This window comes from Bos mutus, chromosome 28 (genome assembly GCF_027580195.1).
Source record: "Bos mutus isolate GX-2022 chromosome 28, NWIPB_WYAK_1.1, whole genome shotgun sequence".
Taxonomy (NCBI): domain Eukaryota; kingdom Metazoa; phylum Chordata; class Mammalia; order Artiodactyla; family Bovidae; genus Bos; species Bos mutus.
In genome coordinates this window covers 29904794-29932205 of record NC_091644.1, presented here as the reverse complement: position 1 = coordinate 29932205, position 27412 = coordinate 29904794, and the positions used below count along the sequence as shown (strand labels likewise).

The following is a 27412-nucleotide window of genomic DNA, read 5'->3' as shown; positions in this document are numbered from 1 at the left end:
CTCCATCCTCAAGAATGAAGACAAGTCAGGAAATCTAAATCCCAGACAGAATTAATATTGGATCTTAAGATACTTACTACTTAACATCCCTGTAATTTCCCTTCTGAAAAATGGCTAAAAAGATGTTTATTCCTAATGAACGAAGATATGGCAGCACACATTTTACTCAGTACTTTCTTCACTCCCATCATTAGTGTTACCATTTTTGATCACATATTTATAATTTGGAAATAGTAAAGAATATCGGGCCCAGTGCTACAAGATTATCAAAAAAATTGAAGAGTCAGGACTCTGAGATTAAATGAGAGCACAGTAGAAGACTAGATGACGTACCTTCTGCTCAGACCCATTGGACCCCTCTTCTTCATGGAGGTTAAGCCGTGGCTTGCCATCTGCAGGAGAAGTCCTACTCATCTTTTTCATACTGACAGGCACACAGGGTTTAGGTTCTTCTATTACAAACTTGCTGGTTTCTTCTAGAGCCTTCTGATACGCTGCTAGTGATGATGCTGGTTCATCAACACGACCAGATCCTTGTATTTTTGGTTTCAGGGTTTCCTTTGCACTCTGTTTCCCTACATCATTTTGGGATTCTGGAAAGTAAGATTTTGTCTTTGCTTCTGGAGTGACTTCTGCATGGCTTCCATTGGCTTCAAATTTTCCAGGCTCCCCTTTGAGATAGGAGGTAATGGAATCTCTACACTGGTCAGGGCTGCAACAGAGAAAATGTGGAAATTTACAATGGTAACATATGACTGCAAATGGGCTTCCGAGGCTCTGAATTGTCAACAACCATGTTTTTAACTATTTTTGAAGACATATAATAGAAAAGTATAAAAAATCCGGTTATTGGATTTCAAACTGCGGGGGTGCATCGTGGTAGGGGGTGAGGAGATGATACACAGGCTCCGGGCTTCCTCTGCACTCCGATCCGCAACCTGGCTGGCTGTGCTGCCACTGTTTTTGTTTTAATTGAACTTCTACAGCCCCTTGGGTTCATGGACATACCCGGAGTCCCAGACCCACCAACCTAAAAGAGCTGGGGATCTCAAAATGCTTTTCTATTATCGCCAATGAAAAATCTGATGACAAAGGACAAAGTGAATTCCCGTGATGAGAGTTCTGGTATCCCCAAGAACCCTATGTTCCAGTCTCCGTGTATGTTTCCAACTGTGAATTTTACCGTCATGCTTTTCCAGACATGGAATGCTCCTGAGAACCTGACTTGGATTCTCAGTTTTGTCCACTCCCGACCTCTGCTGACTCTCCTTGGTGATCAGGGTGTGGGTGCTCACCCGGTGCTTCTGCTGCCTGTGAGAACTGTTTCCCTTTAGATTCTTGAAAATCTTTCTCTCCCATTACTTCTTTTAAATTGGGTTTCTAAGTTTTACTAGTTTCAATATAGACTTTCTATCTTCTAGTTTGTATATTGTTTTCAGCCTCTTCGATTATTACCTGTAGAATTCTGAAGACAGTAAAAGCGGAGCAGTGTTTTCTGTGTAATATGTATATTATGCATGTGTATGTGTATTTCTTATAAATCAGATTCTGAATAAGCACCTTTCTCAAAAATATTAATAGCAATCCTATTCCATATGTGTAAGGACAGACACTCCCAGCATACTGTAAAGACTCTATATGATAAGTAACTCTATATGATAACGCTATATCTAACTCCTAACTATATCTAATTTCCTCTTATGCAACTATAAATTATGTGACTATATCTGAACTCAGACATCAGAATTAGTACTGTATCTTGTCTCCATCGTCTCTTTTTTGTAGGCTGAACATAGAATTCATTGATGTTACAATTTTTCAAAAGGAGTTTTGTGAAATCTTCTTTGCAAATGTCTATACCCTCTTTGGGAATTTTTATTGAGCAAGCAATATGAAAATATTAAATATGATTATAAGATAAACTTAACATCAGTTCTTTTTACCTGGCTTATCACTAGTTGCCACTGAAGTAAAATATAGTTTAATCTGATGTGTGTAGAAAGAAAAATAATGCTAACTATTACTGAGAGTCTATTTGCATCGGTCATTGGGTAGGTATGCTACAGGCTTTCTTTTTCAATCTATAAACCTGTTTGAGGAAAGTAGTATTCTTATCTTTGAAGCCAATTACAGTGATGTTCTTAGAGCTTAGAAATTAAAATCGTAAAGTGCAGAACCTAATGATGGTGGGGTCTGAACCAGTGTTTGAAGGACACTAGCTCTTACCTTTCTACAGGAAGGCCACTATAAAAAAAGACGGCTTCATGATTAGGGAATTACTTTAGTTATAAACAAATTTGTATTATCGCAGTATTATTGGGGGTAAAGAATTACATATTAAGTAAATGTCGTTTAGTTGTGTCCTACTCTTTGCGACCCCAGGGTCTATACAGCCCATGGAATTCTCCAGGCCAGAATACTAGAGTGGGTAGCCTTTCCCTTCTCCAGGGGGTCTTCCCAACCCAGGGATTGAACCCAGGTCTCCTGCATTGCAGGCAGATTATTTATCAGCTGAGTCACCAGGGAAGCATATGCTATGTTGCAAATTATCTAAAATATTCATGTAGAAAAAGAAAGGATATATAAAATGTTGTTTTTCTTCGTATGATAAAGACAGATGATTTCTTTTGCTTCTCTGCATTTTCTATGACAAGACATTTAAAAACAATATGTAAAAGAAATTCACAAAAACCTTTCAAGGCATGTATTATCCCAAAATTGAAATGGTAATTTTAGAAAAAGAGTAACTGCTAAAAAGCATATATTTAAAACAGACTATTGGAATTTCTTGGCAGTACAGTGGTTAGGACTGTGCGCATTCCCTGCCAAGGGCCCGGGATTGATCCCTGGTCAGAGTATCCTACAAGCTGTTTGGCGTGGATGGATGATGGATGGATGGATAGATAGATAAATAGATAAACTAACACGTAACCTTCATTTCACTTTCCTTTTTCTGACCCAGAGCCATACCTGTCATCCAGTCGATCTAGTAACCCACCAGTTATTCTTCGAGCTTGAGCAGGGGACTCTAGGTTTCCACTTGATGTCTCGTTCTGCCAACCTGTAATTGAAGACATTTCCAGTTCTTCTTGCTGAACACGTTTAAGAATAGCCTGTACTTTTTCTTCTGTCATCTCCTCAGACTCTACTCCTTCTTTAAGTTGGATGTCCTCAAATAGAGATTTGAGTCTTTCTTCCGTTATCTCCTCATCAGGACCAGATTTTCCTTTCTCTTGCTGTTCAGAGCTTACTCCTACTTTTCTAGTCTGCTTCAATGGCTCTGCTGGTTTAACATCTTTTGGGGCCCCAGCCATCCTTCCGAGGTATTGAGGATACTCACTCAGGCATATATTCTCCAACTGGCTCTCATCTACATCCACTGCTTCAGGTATTTCTGTTAAAGGCATTGAGTCTTCAAGTTTGCTGTCTTCTAAGGACGTGTCTTCTGCTGTTACAACTGGAGGTCCATCTGCTGAATGCTCTATGTTTCCCTGGGAAGGCACTACCCCATCACTCAGTCTACTGGGGGTTCTAAGGGGAGATTCTATGCTAGAGAGATCACTAAAATAATCATCTTGCTGGAAAGGGGTGGGAGGTGTGTAGTGCAACCCTGTGGGAGTTTCCAGTTCCACTTGAAGGGAAGGATAACCTATGGAAGACAGTACATTTGGACTGACTGAAATGAATTAGAGCACATCAAACAGAAACACATGGAATGACTTAAATTATATTAGTTATGAAAATGTATGATGGATTACAGAACAATGTTGATAAATTTATTGGTTTAGTTCAAATACTTGTAATATAATGAAATAAAAGACTAGTGGCAAACTATAATAAAATAGAATACTAGTTAATTAAGATATAAATTGTTTCCATTGATTTTGGTAATTTTAATATAGTAACTTACATTCACAAATTTAATCCAGTATAAAGTCAGCTGTCATTATGTAAGATACATTTATTCCATGGCCAAATTAATACCTTTCTATCAATACTCTTTGCATGCAAAATCCACATTGTGGTGGACTGAATACAACAAACCATAAGAAACCAATTTTTATAATTACGTATAACTTAAGAACTGTACATAAGAGCGATGCTACTGAATTCTTAACTCTTACTTATTTCATATAAAATTTACAATAAAGAAAAATGAATTTAATCTTTGGAAAGAAATGACTACTAGATTTTAGAGCAGTAGCACTGTGGAAAAAAATCTAGAAAGATGTTAGGAAAAGGATTTCAAAGGCAGATAAAGTAGAAAAGACTCCATGTAAACTTTTCAGGTATCATAATGTGACAGAGATGAAAAGATTGTGTATGTATGGAAGTCTTGGTGAACTTGGTGGCAGGGACCCACTCAGAACCACGAATCAAATAAAGAGAGAAAAGAAATGATACACAACAGACAGGAGGAGAACCACTTGCAAAGAGCCTTTGAATGTTCATGACAATCCTGTGAAACACAGAGGTTTACTAACCAGCCTACGCAAAGGGGAAGGAGGGAGCAATTCCCATGTTTTAAACCTTGCTGTGTGTACTAAGGCAGTTATTTTTCTCCTTCAGCAGAGAGAGAAGTCAACAATGGTCTGGTCATGGTGAGGAAAGGAAGTTTCACAAAAGTTCAGCAAAGAGGAGAGACAGGAAAAAAAGGCAACCAGGCACATTTTCTGACTTATTGGTCTGCAAAACTGAAGTATAATTTTTCCATTAGTCCAAGGTAAATATCAATTTAGCTTTGGCTGTAAATTCAACTTGCTATAGGTTTTGAACATTTTTTATGTTATGGTCACCCATAAACCAAAATATTGTTGAAAATTTGTCTAAGATTACATGAGGTTTATAGTCTGCACAAATAAAGTTGACTTCATAAACATTCCTAAATTTCCCTAAGAATTTTAAAAATAGGGAATGTAAAATACTAAGATGTAGGAACAAGAAAGTCCTTATAAATTTAATAATATTCTGATTCTAAAATGTTAAAATTAAATGAGACTTTCAATTCCATTGAATACTTTGTTTTCTGATGATATTGTTTATTAGAAATACTTTTCTTAAATTTCCCAATAAAGAATATTAAAATCTTCTATAAACTGTGGTTTGGCAATAATTCAACCTTTGATATAACACTGGTCTATCTTTATCTTGTGTGCAGGGAGTCTGGGCACCAATACATGGTCTCATCTATAAGACAAAGCCTTGAAGAGAGCTTTTCTCCAGGTTCTGTAGTATTTATAAACTTAAACCACTTTTGACATTATTACCCTCATGTTTATGTTACGGGGATAACAAGGTACACTTTAAATTTTTTTACTGACTTTAGTAAGCAGAAACTTTCTAAGAATTTTGAGATCTTTTGTCATATGTGCAGATTTGTAAGTTACTGATTATTGGCTAACTTTTCTGTTTAAAAATGGGAAAATAATCACCATATTTTTCAAAAATTGAAATAATAGAAAAATATCTCTAGCTCCTCTTCTGGCCTCCACATAATCATTTTTTACTCAAAATTCATTATAGGAATAAATTCCCATTTATGAAGGTAGATGAGCATTTTGAAAAACATATTTATAATACTTTTCTTAATACTTTGATGAAAAAAAGCCTCAACTTACAAAGTGAAGGAAATGACATTATTATATAAATTAAGCTAATGTAAAAGAGGAATTATTATGTTATTGGCGACATCTATGCTCATTGAATTAGGAATTATGCTACCTTATTATACACAACAGATAAGGTTTTGCCAAACAAAAAATGGCATCCTATGAAGTTAAAATAATGCTAAATAACTAAAACAGCTTTTTGAGTGATATATTAGCCTCTTTAAGCACATGCTTAAATAATTGGTTCTCAAAACAGTAATTAAGCATTTTACTTAACAATTTGTATAATAACCCACAATTTGATTTTACCCATATAGGAATAGAAGAGTCTTCTTGTGTTTTAGGTTAATGTAAAAAGTGACAAATCAGCATGTTCTCTAGATATTAAATTCTCTTCCATTTGGTCATATACTTGAGATACCAACTCTTTCAGTTAACTTAGGCCTTTATACCTCATTATTTGTATTTTATATAACAGACATTTATCAAGTTTGTTCTAACAGAGTGTTTGTTTGCAGACTGTGGCAGAGAATAAGCTGTGAAAATGAGAAATTAAGTCAAGCAAATCACAATTTAGTTGGTTTTACATGACTACTTTGTCCTACTGCACTTTCAAATTTTACCAAATGATTAAGTAAATATGAACACTAAATTCAATTACCATCCACGGGGTCATGGAAAACATTGTTCTCATCTGCAAAACTTCTGGTGCCTGAAATATTTCCATAATCAAATATTGGTCCTTCTAGCAGAGTCACTATATCTATTCGATTAATTTTTGTCAAGACCGAAGTTAAGGCATCAGCTGAAAAAGGATGAAAAAAAAAAGGTTGAAAACCTGATTACATTATTTTCTTTTACATCCTCACAATATTCATATGAAGGCATGGCTTTCTTGACCCTCCTGACATTTTAGATCCTCCTTACTCCAGCTCTGCAATATTCACTATTCAGAGGACTCAGAAAGCTCATAGTTCTAGGGAAAGATGTTAGGGTTTTAAGAAGCATTTTATGAAGCTGTGTGTGATGGCATCAACATTCATTCCATCTTGGTAAGGTGCAGAGCAGATGGGCCTCAAGAGAGCTAGATTCTTTTAGTTATAAGGGGAACTTATAAAACTTTAAACACTTTCCTCCCATTAGACTGTCAGAATTGGTCACCTCTGTACTTGATGCTTACCATTTTAATGCCTTACTAAGGTCAGGCTGACTCAGGCAAGCTCACAGTAACTGCACATTGTTGTGGGTTGGCATTTGTCACAATATACACCACTCTCTTTCCCTCACCTCAGCAAAACTAAACCACCCCAAACCCCAGAACACTGGAGAGTTCTCTGCCATCACAGAGCAGGCTGGATGAAATTATTTGGTCCTATCCTTCTATTTTCCTGCACATCCATTTCTGGCCATAGCAGTAACGTCACAGTCTTTCCCACCACCACCTCATAACTGAACAGCTAGAATTATATTTTCATTTTTGATGGTCATAGAACTACAGACAAAATGTAAAAATCCCCTACTGCTTGCTTCATAAAAAGCTCCCTAAAGACAGAAGTTTAGAAGGTTAGCATGAAAGTAAACAAGTATAACTTCAAAAGACTTGTGATTATTTTACGATCACTGTGGTTTTCTTAATAGGCTTATCTGAAATATTAGACATATGCAGTTTTGAAAGTTAAAGCAATATAGTTTCAGCATACTTGTAGCATTTTTTCCGTCTCTGGTTACCCATTTTTTTAATAACATGAAGCTTTGAGAAATTAAAGAATTTGGATTTTCCACACGTATTTGATTGATTTCATCCACTGAAAAATTCAGTTCCCTTGCCAGTTCTGTAGAAAAGAAAAAGAGTTACTAAGATTTCATGTTATACTTTTATCACATATATTTTATAAAAGTAATGCTTAAATGTCACCAAAAAAAAAAAAGGGAAAAGAATTCTATAGTAAAACCCAAGTACAGCCTTGGGCATTAATCTTTATATACTTGATTTCACAGCAAAGTAGTGATAATACACAGGCTGTGACTTCTCTCTCTTGAGGTAATTCCCTGGTTATAATCAGATTTCTTTTGGAGATCATTTTATAAAGATTCTTAATCTGTTCAAAGAGGATGTTGATAGATTCTTTTAATTTAGCCAAATTATTATCTGCAATTTGAAGCAAACTTCATATAAGATAGGTGTGCTAAGACGCTTCAGTCCTGTGCAACTCTTTATGACCCCATGGACTATGACCCACCAGACTCCTCTGTCCATGGGATTCTCCAGGCAAGAATATTGGAGTGGGTTGCTGTACCCTCCTCCAGGGAATCTTCCTGACCCAAGGATCGAACCCGCTTCCCTTCCGTCTCCTACATTGGCAAGTGGGTTCTTTAGCACCACCTGAGAAGCCCATAAGACAGTTAGGGATCTACAGTTCATAAACATGCCATAAGAGGAGCCAGTAGGGTTCTTCTCTAGGCAATATTCATGAAATAGATCTTTTCCTCACATAATACTGTATTCTATATGCCTTCAAGTTTCATCAGTGCCGCGTGGGAGGTGAAATGACTCAAAGCCAGATCACTGTCTATGATATGCAGCCATTTGTGTAAGAAATAAAAGGGAGAGAAGCTTTCTGTCCAACTAAGTGTACACAGCCATACACTCAATCTTGTAAATGCAGATAGTTATCCCTGGAAGGACACACATGATATGAATAGCTGCCCTGGGGGAGTGAAATTTGGGAGTCAAAGATGATAGGGAGACTTACCTTTCAGTGTATATTTTTTGTACAATTAAAAAAATCTGTCAGATGTGTATTAGCCTTAAGTGATTATAAAAAGTAAGAAATGGGAAAATCCATGGAAAAAGAATTGGCTGAGATTCTATCCTGCTTAAGAACCTTTCCAGCAGTTTGGCAAAATGTATTCAGAGGCTCAAAAAAGTCTATATCCTTTGGCCAACTGATTTAACTTCTAGAAATTTACGGTGACAGTACACAGGGTTGTAGACAGTTATTTACATACATGAATGTCCACTGTAGGCTTGTCCTACTCAAAAACTGAAAACAGAGTGTGTGCTGAACAAAAGAAGAGTTAATTAATGCAGTGGCTGGCAAACTGATTATAGCCTTCAGCCTTTAGGGTGCTTCTAGAAATGAAACTACATCTTATTAGAGCAGAACTTAGCCTTAATATATGGGATACACATTTTCTCTTCCTTTTACCAACAAAAAGCAAAACCTGAATTTATTTCATAATTCACTAGTACTGACAGCAAAACACCATTGTAAAGTATGTGTACTGGATGTTACTTATCCATTAAACCAAGATCAGAAAGAAATAAAAAGAAAATTAATTGTGTATAGAACATTTTCAAAATTATTTATAAAAAAAATCAAAGTACATTGTTCCTTGTTAACAGGAGTTCTGAGGGATGGATTTAAATTTTGTCCTTCTAAATGCTAATTTTCCTAATAACCTTCATTGTGTATATGGTAATTCAAATTAGAAAAGTTAACTTTTTTAAAGTTCCTTATCTCTTTGTGTCTTAAGGACAGTAATCCTTATTGTCCTCATGACCAAACCATATCCTTTGTCTAGAGACTCAGTGAAGAGCAAAGACATTGTCACTGAGAATTTACAAAATTTATGACTTTATGTTTCTTATTTTCATGTCACATCTCCAAACGTTTACTCTGAAAAACTAAGGACTAGTTTTGCTTAAAGAAAATAAGCTAATAGTTATGGGCAAGTAATACTACAAAACCAACATTAGCTCCAGGACATTTTCAGATTATAATGTCCAGTGTTAAAATATGCATGGATGCTTAGTCACTTCATGTCTGACTCTTTGTTACCCCATGGACTATAGTCCAACTCTTGTGAGTCCATGGACTGTAGCCACCAGACTTTCTCTGTCCTTGGGGTTCTCCAGGCGAGAAAACTGGAATGGGTTGCCGTGCCCTCTTCCAGGGGATCTTCCCAACACAGGGATCGAACCTGCATTTCCTGCATTGCAGGAGGATTCTTTATTGTTTGAGCCACCCGGAAAATATAAATATTATGTTCATACATATTTATACATGATGAACTGCTACTAATTCTTAATAGTCTGCAAAGGATTACTCAGATCCCCTGTTTTTTCCAGAGCTCCACTAGATTAGGTCAGTAGCAGTGTGCCTTAGGGCAGGGCTTGGCAGAAGGAGAGGCGTCCTTTTAATGAAGAGGGTGGGTGGCACGAGATTCAGGGCATTGGAAAAAAATAATTGTAGGTGACCTTTTGTGCCACGATCTAGTTTCATAACCTCCCTTTTGACAGCATAGATAATTACTTCCTTGAGAATGTCTGTCCCTGATAGTATGCAAGATGACTTTAAATATGACAGTAATTAACATTTATTTATGTTTAACTTTTGGGAGAAGGCAATGGCACCCCACGCGAGTACTCTTGCCTGGAAAATCCCACGGACGGAGGAGCCTGGTGGGCTGCAGTCCATGGGGTCGCTGAGGGTCGGACACGACTGAGTGACTTCACTTTCACTTTTCACTTTCATGCATTGGAGAAGGAAATGGCAACCCACTCCAGTGTTCTTGCCTGGAGAATCCCAGGGACGGGGGAGCCTGGGGGGCTGCCGTCTATGGGGTAGCACAGAGTCGGACATGACTGAAGTGACTTAGCAGCAGCAGCATGTTTAACTTTTATGTTGTTTGGCTGTGCATTAAAAAAAATACATACCATCTATAAAATTTAAAATTTCTCTGATTCATGTGAAGTAGGATTTGAGGGGCCCAGTTAATATCAGAATACAAAGCAGTACTGTCCAGTTGACACACAGCCTTATCTTCATCTTAAGTGGAATCAAGCCAAATATTCCTTTTCTACACACCAATTATAAAAGGTTTCATTCATTTCACAGAATCCAACTATTTTTGTAAATTGAATAGATTCATTTATCTGTATCCTTTTTCTTAAAAATTTAATTCAAAATTTAACTGTCATCCTTTGTTTTGTTGTTTATATAGTTATCGACAATGATCCTTGCTTTCTATTATCACAGTGATATAATGGGCTTCCCTGGTGGCTCAGTGGTAAAGAATTCACCTGCCAATGGGGGAGACGCAGGTTGAATCCCTAATCCAGGAAGATCCCACGTGCCTTGGAACAGCTCAGCTTGTGTGCCACAACTGCTGAGCGTGTGCTCCAGAGCCCGGGAGCCGCAACTGCTGAAGCCCACGTGCTCTCGAGCTGGTGCTCTGCGGCAAGAGAAGCCACTGCAGCCTGAGAGCAGCCCCCGCTTGCCACAGCTGGCGAAAAACCCGCACGACAGTGACGACCCAGAAGGTCCCAAAACAAATCAAATTACCAAAAACAAAAGGAAGCATTTTTTGGGGAAAAAAAGTGACATAAGATTTCCTTTTAAATACATCTTTGAGCATAAAACTGAGTCTCCTTAAAAGTTTCAGGTAAATAAAATGTGTGTATTATAAATAATGTGTGTATATCACAAAAATTGTGACAATGACTCATGAATAATTAAAACTTTGTGAAACCTAGGCATGGATTAGTTGAACTATTGCCTAAGAGAGCTACTCTAAGGGCATAAACCATGCTTCAACATTTTGTATTATATAAAAACCATAGCCTTTAGGTATATTTTCCTTTATGCCCCCCAATAAATCTTCCATTAGGTAAAAAGGTTATCATATATTACCAGAAATGGCATTGTGAAGAAAGTGCTCAAATTTAAGGTAAAATAAATTTAAATTTTCTATTCTATAGTGCATATGCATAGAAAAGCTTTGAAAAAAACATAGTATACAAGGTATTATCTGTAATTAACTCTGGGTAGATAGAATTATGAGTGATTAAAAATGTTTTTTATTCCTTTAAAAAAAATAAACTATTTGTGAAAAAGAAAAAATTAAGAAATTTCATTCAGGTGTATACACACTTACCTGTCCAACTGAGTCCCAGGTGATCGGCTACTATTGCCATCCTGATATCTGTCCGTTCACATGGACTCTGTGGACCTACGATTTACAATTTCTTAATTAAAACAATCATCAAGAAAGACACGACACTGGAAAATTGCTTTCAGCAGTACTCAGATTTTACAGAGAGACTGACGCTAACACTGTACACTGAAATGTGTCCTAGTCACCTACATGAACACTCCTCTTTTACATGACTCACTTGGTTTTCACCTACATCAGGCCAAATGTCAGACTACATGGATGCTCGATGTAATGAAATTCAACATGCTGACGAGCTAGCTACTCGACAGTAGCTACAGAAGTGTCGTGGGGGTGAAAACACCACGATGGCATTTCAACATCTGTGCTTTTACTGTGACAGAATCATATGCACTAGCACATTGAAAAAAAAGTTGCTCATCTTGAATGACACCGATATCTTCAGCATGCTTCCCTAGCTGTCTCTAGTGTTGCTGGGTTAAAAGGAAGGAGAGAAGAGTATATAGACAGCACACACAGATGACGATGACGGAATGAGAAACTACAGTTAAGTCACTCCACAGGCAATCACAACAGCTCATGCACTAGGGTCTACAGGTTGGAAAGTGTTTACAAACTATGCTCGTTCTCCAGGATGTGAGCAAAGAGTGCTCGAGAGACCTGACTGCCTTCATTCTCACCAGTCCTTCTACTGCTCCTTTTCTCACTGCCGGCCTTTTCACTCTTTGATTTTAAAGGTGCTGCCTCTGTTTTCTTATCTCTAGCAGACCTCGTTGTAACCGAAGGCGGGCCACCCCGGGAAGTCTCGGACAACGACGTGTTTCTTGAGGTACTGTCTTCCTCATCGGACAACTCGGACTGCATCTTTTTGTCTTCTTCAGAGAGGCGGTCCACAAGCTTTAAGGTCTCACCACTAATTCCCTTAAAATATTCAATGGAATGTTTACATACTTCCTTAAGCTGACTTTTCCTGACTTTAACTGTGGTGCTGGTGGTGGTGGTGTTGGTGGTGGTGTGGTGATGCAGGTGGATCTTACCTTTACTGGCAACTTGGATGGAAGCTGCTTGACCTTGCCTTTCTCTGGCTGCCCTTGCTTTTGTGTGGCACATGGTTTTCTAACTGAACCTGAGTTATCCCTGTGTGTGTTTTTCACTGGAATTCTGGACTTCACATCTACACATGAAGAAGTAGTAAGGCCTTTGGTTTTCTCAGACTGACTAACCTGCTTCGTTTTACTCACATGAATGTTTGGCATATGATCTGGTGGTGGGAAGAGATCTTTTGGTGAAGTGGCCTTTATGGGAAGTTTGGATTTTCGCCTAATCCCTATTGGTTCCTTTGTCTTTTGCTGCTCTCCAAGAACTTTCTGTTTCTCTCTCACACAATGTCCTTGAAGTAGCCCTGTCTTTTTTTCTGATGAGCTTTTCACTGGATTAGCTTTCTCTGTGGTACGAGTGGGTGCAGAATGTTCTGTCAGAACTACATGACTTGTAATGTTATCTGTCTGTATAGTGGAAGAATCCAAATTGTTGTTGTTATTAAAGTTATCTTTTTGAAAATCATGTTTTTCTTGGGGCCTAACGCCCATGTGGCTATTGGCTGTATTTGAAACCACCGTTACAGGTTCATTCTCTAATCCCTGACCACTGGTCATCACAGCTTCTGTCTTATCTGTCACTTCTCCAGGGCCTTCTTTCTTCAAGGTCATGGTGGATGCAGAAATTCCCATTTTTATAGGCGTGCGCAACTTGGGGTCAAGTTTAGAGGAGTTAGTGGCTGCTCCTGCTTTCTCCTGTGAGCCACTAGCGGACGTGCCTTCCTGACACTCTCCGCTGGTCGGGACGCTGGGGTTGGGTTCCACTGGAGGTGCCTCTACATTTCCCTCTAGATTGGTTTCTACAGTGGTGTCCCCTGCCTGTGGCTGTGGTGTGGCAGTGACCGTGCTTTTATCCCCTTCCCCCGGGTCCCCTGACTTCCCTTCAGAAGTATGCTCACCAATCTGGAAAAATTGGAGCCTCTCTTCAACAAAATCCCTCTTGCTCATGTCAATTGCACCACTGCGAGTCATCTCAAACATTTTTCCTTCGTGAAATGGGAAGGGGTTAGGCTCACTAGTTGGGGTACTTTCATCAGTTGGCGTGCGGGCTGGTGTTGTATCGGGGGTGGTTGCTGGAGAGCGGTCTTCCACAGCCAGACCAAATGGCTTATTTTCGTCTTCCCGGGATTTACCATCATACACGTCATCATCTCCTCGGTTATTAGACCAGGGGTCAAAATCTAGACCTTTGGTAGCTACCGTTTTAAAAGGAGTGGCAAATTCTTCATCTACTTTGTAACTGAAGTAAGTATCAGGAAACACTGATCTGTCAGGGTGTCTGCCTTCTAGTGTGAAAAACTGGGCCCCTGACTTCTGATCAGTCTTATCAGGAGTCTTTTCAGATGGAGAACTTTTAGGAGGTGGCTTATCTTCATCTGGTCCCAACCTTCCCTCCTCCTCCTCGATAACTTCGAGTTTGCTTTGGCTAAAGGAGCGATCGGCTGGCTTCAGAATGCCCTCCGTGTTCCAGATATCTTTCTTCAGCTCCAGGGTCTGACTGGGGAGCTTAGAATCACTCTCAGTCAAGCCATCATCTTCGTCTTGCAGGTCATAGCCATCCAGAGAGTCGATCTCTGTGGCATCCGTATCATGAGAGAACTCTGCTGTGGTGGCAATGGAACACTCCGTGATGGACTGGTCATTGTTCCCGTTCTGGGTAGCTTCATTCTGAGGTGAATCAAGGCCAAGGCCGAATTCAGTATCTTTTCCAGGTCCATTCATTTCTAATTCTTTCTGGGTGGAAGCCTTTTCAGCAGAGGCTTTGGATTTGGTCACTTCTTTTTGTTCATCGTCGACCTCCTTTAACTTGAAGGTGTATTTTTTGACTGGCGCTGGCTGATAAAGGGATTCGTCATCACTGGAGTCACTGACGTCCGCCCCAGGAGGAACTGGGGAGGGTGGCTGCACCCTGATGACCGGTTCGGCCAGCTGGTACTTGTCATGCTCGTCTTGCAGACTGACTTCAATCATGTCGACCTCCCTTTCAGGAAGATAAGGATGTTTCTTATCCGACTCCATCTGGTCTGCATCCAGCGGTGGAGGAGGGGGAAATTCAATGTAGGCAACTCTGTTAGTTTTGGGTCTCTGGTTAGAGTCCTTGCTCACGTTGTTAGGCATTTCATGCTCGACTGCAGCCATCTGCTCCCCTGTAGGCTGCTTTAAGGAGGCCGATTTGGCCTGTTCCTCCTCCTCAGATTCCTCCGAAACCTCAGGAATTGGGCTGGGTTTGCCTGGTATATAAGCTATAAGCGAGTCTGGTGTCTTAGAAGTAAATTCGTAACTCACTTCCTCTGAACTGGGAGTCTCTGGGGTTAAAGGGCTCTTCCCGGAGCTGTCTAGAAAGGAAACTTGCTCTAGAGTGTCGTCTTCTGGGCTGCCTTGAGGAGAGGGAGGCTGCTTCTGCTGTCTACATGTGTAAAAGGTTCCCCTGGCCTCTTGCACTGTCTTACATTCCTGACTTATGATTTTTTTTACACCTCCTTGTTGTATCTCCTTCTCATACTGCTTTCCCACCTGCACAAAGCTGACATAAACAGGTAAAGTTTTTATTTCTTTCCCTCCCTCCGTCTGGGCTAGTGGTACAACTTTCTCCAATCCATCAATGGGACTGTGGTCGAATACATCACTAGAGGGCGATTCCTTTCCTGGGCTAAACTCTAGAGAATCTGGAGACTTGGTCGGGGAGAGCTCTGTTTCATCGAGAGGCGGGCATAAGCCTACATAACTCTGGTGTTTTGAAACTTTGCTGATTTCTGAATAGGTTACTTTTTCCTCTTCTATAGAATTAAAGTGCTGTGTCTCAACTGTCTCTTTAGTCATACTTGACTGGGATAATTTTGGCGACAGTTCATGTTTTGTAAATGTCGACGGCTCACAAAAACCATCGGGAATATCTGGAGCTGGTGTCCTCCTTTCCTCTGCAACCCTGACCGGGATGTGCGACACCGCCGAGCTCTCACTTCTCCTGGAAGGCTGGTCAAGAGAGCCACCTGGATGCTCCCCATCTTTAACAACATATTCCCTATATAAGACTTTTTTGGAGGGAGATTTTACAGTCATTTCCTTAATTTCTGAGAGAGAGCCATTAGTTAACAATTTGTGTTCTCTCTCAGTCACAGACAAAAACTCATCCCTGTGGTCAACAATTTCACTCTCAGGGTGACCAACATGATTTTCTCTTACATCATGAACAAGTACATGTGAAAGTTTCTCTTTCTGTGACTTATTATTAGCAGCTCCAGAACTTTCCCACGTTCTAAAGACCTTTTTGTCCCATGGTCCCTTTGTTGCTAAGTCTGCGGTTACATGACAAGACAAGTCTTTAGCCTGTTGCTCAGAAAAATAGTCAGGCATCGCTTTACTTGACATTTCAGTCCTCTGTTTTTTCACATCATCAGAACTAAAATCATTTACAACCATCTCATTGCTCTCGGCATGCTCATCTTTAGCTTTTAGTACTGTAGGATCTTTTTGCACAGAGACAGTTTCATCTGAGGGGTCTGTGGCCTTCTGCTGTTTTTCTCGAGCAAACGCCTGGTAGACAGGTAGCTTGCTTTCCTGGATTTTTTTAACTGGGATTCTGGATTGGCCATCTGGCTTTCTGTCTTCTTGAGAAACGTCCTTACTTTTGGCCTGTGCGCCCTGTTCAAATTTTAATCTAATGGAACTGAGTTTAGATTGCTTGAGCTGAAACCCAGATTGGGGCCCTTCTGGTTCTTTGCTCTGAGAACTACTTCCTTTGGCTTCCTCTGTGGACTTGCTGTCCTTGGTCTGCTGGGGAGGAGCCCTCTCTGGGCTGCCGGGCAGATGGGCTGCTTTCCTCTCATCGGCTCTGGGGATGCCATGTCCCTCGCGGCCATGTTGCCTCACCTTGACCCACTCATCACCGGAGGCCAGCAGTTCCGTCAGCAGTGCCTTCTCAGGGCTGCTACTGGTAGAGCTTTGGGATGAGTATTCTTTGCCATTTCTAGGGCGTTGCTTTTTCTCTGGGGATTGCAGTTCATCATTGAGCTTTTCAGTTTTGTCACGAAAAAACTGTGACACTTCAGTCAGTTTCTCTTCCGCTTCCTTCACGGTCCTGTCCACCCTGTCTTCGTATATCAACTTCTCTCTACCTCTATCTAATCTGTCCTCAGTAAAGCGCATCCACATGGCATGTTTTGGACTACTAACATCGCCAGAATAGTGCAACACTGTCACTTTATCAAAATGCTCATCTTTAGACACTTTACCTACACCATTTTCAGACACATCTTTATAGATTTTGGAGAGAATTTCTTTTTGGGGGGCAGTGACTACTTTTTCTCTGGCCCGCTTATCAGACTCTGAGCTAGGGGGTCCTGCATGGTCTGTAACCGATTCCTCAGTATCAGAATGAGACACATCTAGCTTTTCTGACAGAAGCATTTTCTCAGCAAACCTGTAAGACTCCCCTCTTAGTTCTGACAACTCATCGTCATGGTATTCTATCGAGTGTTGACTCAAAAGCTTCAGTGTTTTATAAGAGTCATCAGATATGAGTTGAGCAGAACTAGGGCGACTATCTTCTTCTTGGGACACAGGAGTGTTTACTCTGGAAGACTCCAGATAAGAAGGCAATGACTCTTCAGCAGTGAGTTCTTCTTCTTCTTGCTGACCCTGTTCCTCTGAACAAGGAAAAGCATCGTGTTTTTCTGGCAGAAAATCTTTTAGGTTAATATCTCCCCGGGATAAGTCTTTCTGATATACATACATTTCCTTTTCTGGATGCTTTTTGGTTTCTCTAATAATGACTTCAGTGGGCTCAGCCTGGTTACCTTTTTCGATGTGGACTTCTATTATACGCTCCAGTTTGGGTTTCATTTGGTTGTCCTTCTCTGTGTGCTGGGCTGAGGTTTCAGCAGCAGACTTGTGACCGTCTGGAGATACTGCCGATTTATGTTCAAACAGACCTGCCAGTTCTTTGGAAGGGTCCCGACCGGACTGAAAGGCTTTCATGATGTCGTGGACTGACATGGTTTCTTCAATTCTCTCAGAGGTACCTTCACCGCCTGGTGGAGAATGATAAACCATTCTGGTGGTTGTGGTGATGTGAGTCTCTTCCTTAACACGCATGCCTTTGCCCAGAACGCGATTGTGGTCATCATCTTCACTACCGGCTTTCATCTGAAACGCTTTGACTTTTTCTTTAATGTTAGACGTGGTGGGCTTTGGTTCCAGTTCCATAAAAGTAGGTGACGGTTTGGGTGACACGGGCTCCTCTGGTTGGGACGGGGGAGCATCTCCAGCTGAGGGCTCATAGCTCCTGATAACATGAACCACTTCAGTTCTTGTTTCTGTAATGACTGGAGGGATGGGGACTTCGTGGAAGAGAGGTTTGGGACCAGTGCTTTCAGCGCTTTGTGGGGCCGAAGGTGTTTTTTCACTTCTTGTTTCAAAGCCACTGTCAGACAAGGGACTTTTATCTTGGTCATGTTGAGAAAAATCATCTGGAGACTCCAAAATAGTATCTGTTCCAAAAAAGGAATCGGCCATCTTACATAACTCTTTCTCAGAGGTGGAAGGCCTCATGGAGGCTGGAGGCATTTTGAGTTTGTGTTCCTGCAGGGCAATTGCTGGTTTTAAAATTCGTTTCTGTCTCTCTTCACCATCCTTCTTGGCATCCTCAAACTTGTACTTTAAGTTTGTCAGGGAACTACTCCCGATATCATTTGTTAGGTAATCGATAACTTTGGTCAGGTTGTAATCCTTCTCAGAGGCGGCCTTTGCCTTGACTTGCACTCTCTCTGGCAGAGATGGGGAATGGCTCACACCAGCTTGTTGTCTTGCCTCTCTTATTTCTTCTGAACTAAATTCTATCCAGTCGTCTTCAGGAGAGTGTCCTTTGTCACTCTTTGGTGATTTGAGTGGTCCTTTATCTACACAGACATCCTTTTTAAGGATTTCACTAACTTTCACTAAGTCTTCCTTGACTTTCTCGACAATTTTGAAAGGTTCTTCATCATCGATTCTCCCTTCTTTGGGGAGTTCAGGTTGGAATGGCTTCTCCTCAGGCACATCTGTTTGGAGTATTGCAGTCATCCGCATTAGGTCCTCCTTCATTTCAGCCACATCTTTTAATATCTCCTGACTGGAAGATAGAGAAGATGGTGTAGATAGCTTAAGGGCAGACGGTGCAAGGAACAAAGATGATTTAACTGGAGATGAAGTTCGATTGAAATGGGGCTGAGGACGTGTCTCCGTAGTCAATGTTTTAATGGGCGACAGCAAGGCTGCTGCTGATTTTGTAAGTGAATTAGAGTCTGGAAGTTTCTTTAATGCTGGTTCTGGCAAAACATTGACTACAGAGTATACTGGCACTGTTATTATTGATGAAGTTACAGATGAGGTAGTTGCAGATATTGATGACCCAAGGGATGTATAGAGTGCACTTGCAGAAGGAGTTCTTAGAGACTGAAAAGCTGATGGTGCTGGAGAAACGTAAGACCTGAGTGGGGAAAATGGCATTGCTGTAGTGGAAGGGAACACTTTCTCAACTGCATCAGTGGCCGCGGTAACCACAGAGCTCACAGAGTTTGTGGCTGTAGCAATTTTTTCCTGTAATGTGGCAGTGGCTTTGCATCCATTAATTAACGTTGAAGATGATGGATATTTCAGAGGGGAAATAGATCCATTGACTAATGCTACCTCTGCATGTCCGGGCATCTGTTTCACAGGTGATGAAAGAGAAGAGGCCATGGTAACTTTAGCTGATGAAATGACATCAGCTGTTGCTTTAGCTGGAGACACCACTGACTTTAAAGGTGAAGATATTAGCGGTGCTGCTGATGTGATAATTGACTTAAATGGCAGACTCGAAGAATACATATTAATGTTTGATTTGGGGGAAGCAGGGGGTGTCATAGTAATTGACGACCTCTCCAAAAGAGATCCTGCGGTAGTCACTGGGGAGGTTCGAGAGGAAAATGTAGAAGTGGATGCCAGCCCCTTTAAAGGTGAGGCCTCTGTGACTGTGGGAGCTCTAACCAGGGTGCCAGAGGAAACCTGGATATTGTATGGAGACTGTGACACCACTGTTTTTATTGGTGAAGAAATTGTCCGAAAGGATCTAATCGGAGATGCCACGTCACTAATGGATTTAACCGAAGATGTAGTTGATGCGCCTAATGTGGATTTGATTGGCGAAGGAGTCGAAACAGACCATATTGATTTTAACGGGGAAGCTGATGGCGTATTAGAGGAAGAACTTGACAAGGAAGTGAAGCCTGACTTGGCCGGCCCGGGCACTGTCATCGGAGCTGTGGTCCAAGACTGGTAGGGTCTTGTAGAAAAGAATGGCTTGTATGAGTAAGTGGTGGGGAGGGATCTTGTTGCTCCTGCACTCCGTTCAACTGTTTCTTAAATTTTAAAATGAAATCAAACACAAAAATCAACAAAAATGGTTGAGAAACAGAGAGACCAGAGAAAAAAATTGGTCAGTAAACTTTGAAATATTACAAAAGCAAGTACAATTGTTTGCATGATTCAGAATGGAAGAGGCAAAAGGAACAATTAAGAGGGAAAAAAAAAATTTCTATAGACGCAACTAATCCAAGGTTAAAAATAAAACTAAATAAAACACAGAGCAATGTGAAATGAAAGACAGAAAAAGCACACTGCAACCAAGAGGCCAACAATGAAAAATAAAAAACATGAGGAAAGAATTAATGATGAGAAAAATAACCACAATGGAAAACTGTTCGCTTACTTCCTATTGACTTTCTTATGTGCTGGTTTTGAAATATCAGTAGCCTTTCTGTTTTGCCTGTATAGGTACATATTTGTTCTGCACAACCATATAACTCTCATTTCAGTAATTTCTAATGTTCCGTCTCCTTGAACCTCTCAGCGATACAGATGCCACCTACTCAGAGCCATATCAATGTGCATAGCTATACATTAAATGTCTAAAACTGTTATTTTAGAAAACCACTCAAGCCTATTTCATGCAGAATCCAAAATAACTTTTAAGTGACAGGCAACTGATGTGCAAACTGTGAAGCCACTGGATTTTAAATTTGCATCTTCCATGCACAATTCGGTTATGCTTCACACCCATAAAAAGCCAATAAGAGCAAGAAATTTTCTGAGTCCGAATTTTAAAAGAAAAAAAAAAAAAACAAAGAAAAGGAATGTTTGCATTGATCTTTTCCATGCAGTATATTCCTTTTGGTGAAGAAAAAAAGAAACATAATATGAAATGATTTTAGAATGCATGTGTACACACACACACACACACACACACACAAAAGGGGAAAAAAACCAGAAATATGGTTCATGGTTACCATAAGCAAGCAAAGCAACTGAAAACATTTTCTCATGCGCGATATATCATGGCAAACGAGCCAAAGAAGTAATACAGTTTTTATGCCATATTATGCACAATGTGCAAACTTTAAAAATACTTTCACAAGAGCATTTAGAAAGAAGAGTACACTTTTTCCATGAGATGTTAAGTCTTGGTACCTTTTGAGATTTTTATGAAAATATTTAATACTGCATATGAAAACATCCCTCCGCAACAGAATGTATCCATGTCTGGTTTGTCTTTATTATGGACAAAAAGCACATAGCACTCAGATATTTTTCATAATCCATTATACTTTTAATTCTCAAAAGGTATCATGGGGGAAATTTAAAAAGCACAGTCATATTTTTAACACCCCATATTTAAGTATCTATAGTGGGATACAGAATATATCTGTATGTATGTTTAATCAATAACAGAGGGGCCAATTCTGGTGCCTTCCCAGAATATTCATGGGACTCAAGGACATCCCAAACACTGCAGAAGCCATGAGGCAGACCTACCACTAGGAAAGATGAATTTAATACCAACATCTTCTGGCAATGGGACAAGAAACATACAGATGAAGTCCACATACTCGCTGGGGGATGGCAAGCACACACTGAGTCCTCTCTATTTCTACAGTTCTAAGAAACAAACCCAGCTGGTCACAGAGGTTTGGAATGCCTGCCAAGGGTTAAGTTCTATGTCAAAGTTGAGTACAGTCTTGCTCCCAGAAAGCACTGGTTCAGAGTAAGAGTGAAACTCGAAGAGGAAATGAGAATCTGCTTCATCTTTACGTTCCTCTTCATGCTGTGCTCGTGCCATTGCTACAATCCAGTCCTTGGATTAGCAGCTACTCCCACAAGGGTGAAGATTTTCATTCCTAGTGTACATTTAAATTCAAACATTCAGAACATACCCTTTTCTAGGCTTACATATTATTCTAAAGAGAAGTGGAAGACGTAAGGAAAAACTCACCCATTCATTACCCCCCCAGTCATAATTCTCAATAGTGTTTAATTCTTTTGGGAACACCACACTGCAAATGGATGGTTTAAGGATTCCTTCACTTCAGTGATTTGGGCTCAGTTCAATGTCTCAAAGAAGGACTTATTTTTATAACTACCAGAAACTGGCAGAGCATCTCTGTTTTACCACTCAAGTCTGGCTCCACTAAGCAGAGAAGTCTTCTGAACCACATCTATGGTTTTATGCTTTGCACAAAGCAGCCAATTTACTGATTAGTTATATATTTTATGCTTTAATGATACATATTTTGTGATACCCTTTATAACAAAGGCCTTCTCTGGTGACTCAGATGGTGAAGAATCCACCTGCAACGTGGGAGACCTGGGTTTGATCCCTGGGTTGGGAAGATCCTCTAGAGAAGGAAATGGCTACCCACTCCAGTATTCTGGCCTGGAGAATTCCATGGTCAGAGGAGCCTGGCAGGGGGTCCAAAGAGTTGGACACAACTGAGCGACTTTCACTCTTCACTTATAACAAAGGGAATTCTGGATGTCAAGCACTGAATTATACCAGAACCTTTTTTTTTTTAAAGAGGTTGGGTGGGTTGGGTAGGTGGAAAGGACAGGGAACTATGAGAAAAGTTGCATTCACTTCTTCTTCTAACACCAATTTAGGGGCCATAACATTTCCCTAGTTTCTCTTAGTCCTTTCTTACTCCTTCCCATTCTTCTGTCCACCGTATGCTCCCTCTCATAAAACAGAGAAGAGAGAACCCTCTGCCTTCTATCAAAAGTCGAGGAAGACAAACTACATATACCTTCATGAAGCTAACTGAAAAGTAGCAACCGTTTCAGAAGTGGGAAAAATTCAATTGATGTTAGCACGTGCACCTGACCTTACAACTCATATATTCCCCAAACACCTTAGGGCACAAAAATCAGACAGGAGCTAGCTTGTCCAGAGGTACCTGACCTCAAGTAGCTGCAGCCTGTCCAGAGCTTAAGGGCGTGGCTTGGGAGTCCCAGACAGCCGTGCCACGAAAGCCCTAGCTTTGAGGCAAAGTAGTATCTCAAGGAAAACGTCTATCCAGGAAATTTATACATACATCTAGTTAAACGCACACACCTTCCCTGCTTTATAGCATAATGAGAGTTAATTTCAGCCCTTACAGTTTTGGAAAGATTTAGATAGTTATACTAGGGGAAGAAAGAGATCTGGAAGAACATTCATGAGTGTGGTTGGGTTTCCTTTCTCTTATACTCCCTGTCTTTCTCTTATACTCCCTGTTTTGTGTCTGAATGTAAGAGCTCTCCAGGGGACAGATTCCAGAAGATTATGCTAAGACCACATGAATGAAGTAGTAGAGTAGTTTCCTGCTGCGTATTTAATATGTTATGTTGGCCCACAGAAGCAAGAATTCAGGAAAGATGGGAAAAAACAGTTGTGGTTCTTACTGGTAAATTTCCAATCCTCCTTGAACTCAAGTAACTGTGAGTAATGGGAAGCAGCCAGAAATGATTCACTAATTTAAAAATAATGTTTGCCTAAATCCTCCTCTGATGGTTAAAGTGGCACCATGCCACATCAGTCAAACATACTCTTAGTTCCTGTTGGTGGAGAGGGTTATCTTGAGGGCTGTGGTCACCTGAGGTGATAACCATAAGGAGGAGGGAAGGAGAGGGGAGGGAACACAAAGGGAGAAAATGAATGAATATGACTGGATGAATCTATGCCTTGATACTTACAAGCTAGTTAACAGTGAACATTTACTGCGAGAAGAAAAGGGTTTAACTGGTCTAATAAAGCCCAACCTTAGAGTTGATATTTAATAAAGAGCAGAGGGAAGGAGGGAGAGAGAGTGGGAGGAATTAGAAATCAGTAAACAAATGCAACCCCACGAAGGTAGGAAAATCTAATTCCTGCCAACTGGGAAAAAAAGAATCAGGACTAAGCTAGAATGACCTACCTATATTAAGACAAATGAAATAATGACCAGAGTTACTTTATCATCTTTTATACTCTCTGACATGTATGAAAATGTTTTCTCTTTTTAGCATGGATATAAACCAATCTTGGTATAGTATTATCTCCTAACATAGTTAGCAACCAAAGTGAAATCAGGGTTTTCAAAGTCAAGTGATAGATGTTTCTAATTCTTAAAAAAAAAAAAAAAAAAAAGCTAATGATCTGGGGGTATTTGTACCTTGTATCTCCAACTATGTACAAAATATTACTTAGATCTCATGATAAAATTTTCCTGTAGGCAGTTTTCTTTTGCCATTGAGTTTTCTTTCACATGACTCCAAAATTCTGTTTGTATAGAAAAAATGTCTCTTCTTATAAAAATCCACGTAGATTAGTAAATGTGTTAGGAAACTCACTCATTCCAGGCTCAGTCAAGTAGCTGTAGCGCTTACGTAAAGCTAACGATGCAAAACTCTGTCGTCTATCCGTTTTCTCGGTCTGGAAAAGAAAAAGAAGAGAACGAGTATGTTCCAGTTCCTTGTGACATTTTCATCAGATTGAAACATTTTGTAGAATGGCACGTCGATATCTTGTTTATCCTTATTTTTCTTCTTAACAGATTTTCTTAGGGAAATATTAGTTCCCCACTGTGATTCTACAGCCCCACCCTAATATCTTAACCAAAGAACTATCACTTAGCAAAATATAAGAGCACCAACACAGCAGACTACAGGGAACTACAAATAAAAGACGAGCGTTACAGAGACTTCTGATGCTGAGCAATAAATTCTCCCAAATTTGTTCATATTGAAAGCACATACATCACGATGTACACTCACTCTTTGTGAGTACATTCAAGGGAAAAGGCACACAAAGTTTATCATTCCGATTACTGCTATTGTTTCTGTATGTTCATAGGCATAAAATGTAGATGAGGAGATTACAAACAGGTTAATGGCTTTATTGAAGTAGTGTTACTGAATCTTAAAGCTGCTGATTCTATTTAATATTACTGAGCTGTGAGTTTTAAAAATCCAATGATCATATAACTTGGAGAAATATTAGGAGATAACTTATGAAACTTAGTTAAATAATTATACTCTTAAAAATGGCTAAGATAAATGTCTTTTAATAGAATATCAAATATTTATCAATAGCCATTGAGCACATATTTTTATAGTATATAAAACACATAAAATGTCATATATTATCACCATCTTTGATTTAAAAGTTATACAGTAGATCCTAGGTGAAAATACACACAACTGTATATTTATGCATGCCAGTCTTATCACATTCAAAAATGCTAAACTAAAAAACTTCAGTTTCTCTTTTTAAGTCATTAGCTGGATTTTAATTTTATCAAATGTACTGAAATACTCTCCTGTATATGTGGAAGAGTAAATTATTCTTTAGAAAAAAATATGTATCCTTTACCTCATTTAAGCTAAGATCTGCAAAAATATAATACGTTTCCCACACTTCAGCCCTCTGCACCTTCTTTTATACAGATTCTGTTCCTAGTCTATCTCTGATAGAGTAAAAGCAGAAGTGTTCATATTACCTCATCATCTTGATCTGACTCTGTCTCCTTTTGGTCCCAAGATGCATTGCAGAGACAAGGAATATTATAATGGACAGCAGGGAAAAGAATATCAGGATATGAAAAGGACTGAATAGGGAGCACAAAATGCAAGCTGCTTTAGAAAGCAAAGTAAACCAAAAGAAGCCAACGAAAAATATCAAGAGCTGCACATCCATGGCAAATTAACGTGTGACATTATTTGAAAGCAAAAAAAAAAAAAATCTATGGACTACCAGCAGAAGCAGAAGCAATAAACAGAGGACTCCATTATACAAACCATAAGAATTTGACACCACAGTCACAAGACTTAGTCAATCTACACAAAGAGACTAGTAAAACTTGAGTTTCAAGAGCTTTAGTCATGTTAAAAAGCATTCCTTAATTGCACACCATGGGCCTACTTCTTCAAGACCAGGGGAAAAAAGTTAAACCAGTATTAAAAGATACCTTTTTATGTGCTGGCAGAGTGATGTTTAAGTTGCAAACAGCTGTTTGAGGCAGTCCTTTTGTTGTCTTTGGTTCTTTCAGAAAAGACAGACGGCCACAGGGCTCTTGGCTGGTGTCTCTAATCTAGAAGAATTAAGGTAGTTGACAGTTGTATACAGAGACATTCCTGAGGATTCCTGTCTGTGTAAGAGTTAAGCATGTTTGTTTTATGGGACCCTTTGAGAGCCAGGAAAAGTAAAGGGAAAAGGTGATAACAATCTCATGTCAGCCAACGTAGTCACATTTAAACTTGGCAAGATTTAGAATGCCCAATCAATAGTCTAAACACAGGAGTGGTGTATTGGCTTGTCTCATCCTGACAATCCAATAGTCTGAGCTGTATTCATTTTCTTCCTGTCCAATAATTTTTGTTTCAAAGCCTCAGTTTTAACAACAATAACAGAAGCAAATAATAATAAAACAATTGCCCTATATCTTTTGGTTCTCTGAGGAGGAAGACGGTTTCTTCAGAATGTCCTGGGCTTGACCAGAAATAAAGATGAAACGAATACTCAATCTGGATTTCATCCATTATTTGATTACTGAGCATTCCAGATATGATGCGTGTTATTGCTCTAGATCGCTTGGGCTTACAAACATTTGTTTAAATATAAATGATCACTTAACTGTTTAAAAGGCAGAAATGCTTTTCACTAATTCTAAAGGTTTCCTGGCTCAAAAGTACACTTACACAGAACTAGGACAAAAATATGATCTCATTCCTATGAATTGAAGTTTGGTGGGATATTTTAAACAGAATAAATCATTAGAATCTTTTTTAATCTTTAACAGTATTAAAAAAAAAATCCACAGGATCTGTCTTGAAGGTGATTTACCTTGATGGAAAATGGCAGTCTATTTTCTTTGAAAGCATAAAAGTTAAAAACAAGTTGCTGTCCTCCTTTGGTAAGTGGGGCCAGGTTTCCATAACAATCAACATAAATAGGTTTTCCTTCAAGAACCTATTAGAGTAAAAGAAATACATAATTTAATGCTAATTTAAATTGAAAGAGTTCTGAGATTTTAAGTCAATATAACATTAAGATTGATATGTTTCTATGTCACATTTGTCTTCTGATTGGGCAGTTACATCTATTTACCACAAAAATAATTATTGGTTCACAGTAACTGTGATTGGAAACTGTAACATGGACATGTAAGCGAATTATAGATTTATTCTCCCAATTTTAAACATATTTGAGAATGTGCCTGACATCAATCACTTATCCATAGAGTCTGTAAGTTGTTTTGGACTCTTGGATACTTATCTGATTACTGGTTTGAAAAGTGGAAAATCATGTGATGTGTGTAGACAGTGACTATGATAATAACTCAGGTAGCCACAGGAAAATTGTGATCATGACCTAGATTCCTTGGTGGTACATTTTAACCAACTAAAATAGTCTCAAAGATACTTAAAATTATTTAAGAGTGA

The 27412-nt window shown here is 39.4% G+C and overlaps 1 protein-coding gene across 1 annotated transcript in view; it reads right to left on the bottom strand.

The window, feature by feature from the left end:
- Nucleotides 1-27412, bottom strand: part of ANK3 (ankyrin 3) — a 376954-nt gene that overhangs the window by 34082 nt on the left and 315460 nt on the right. Inside the window, 10 exon segments of the mRNA XM_070364655.1 lie at nucleotides 334-712; nucleotides 2971-3061; nucleotides 6271-6414; nucleotides 7310-7441; nucleotides 11550-11624; nucleotides 12248-12583; nucleotides 12586-20034; nucleotides 24323-24404; nucleotides 25939-26061; nucleotides 26814-26939. Coding sequence (XP_070220756.1) covers nucleotides 334-712; nucleotides 2971-3061; nucleotides 6271-6414; nucleotides 7310-7441; nucleotides 11550-11624; nucleotides 12248-12583; nucleotides 12586-20034; nucleotides 24323-24404; nucleotides 25939-26061; nucleotides 26814-26939 — 8937 coding nt within the window.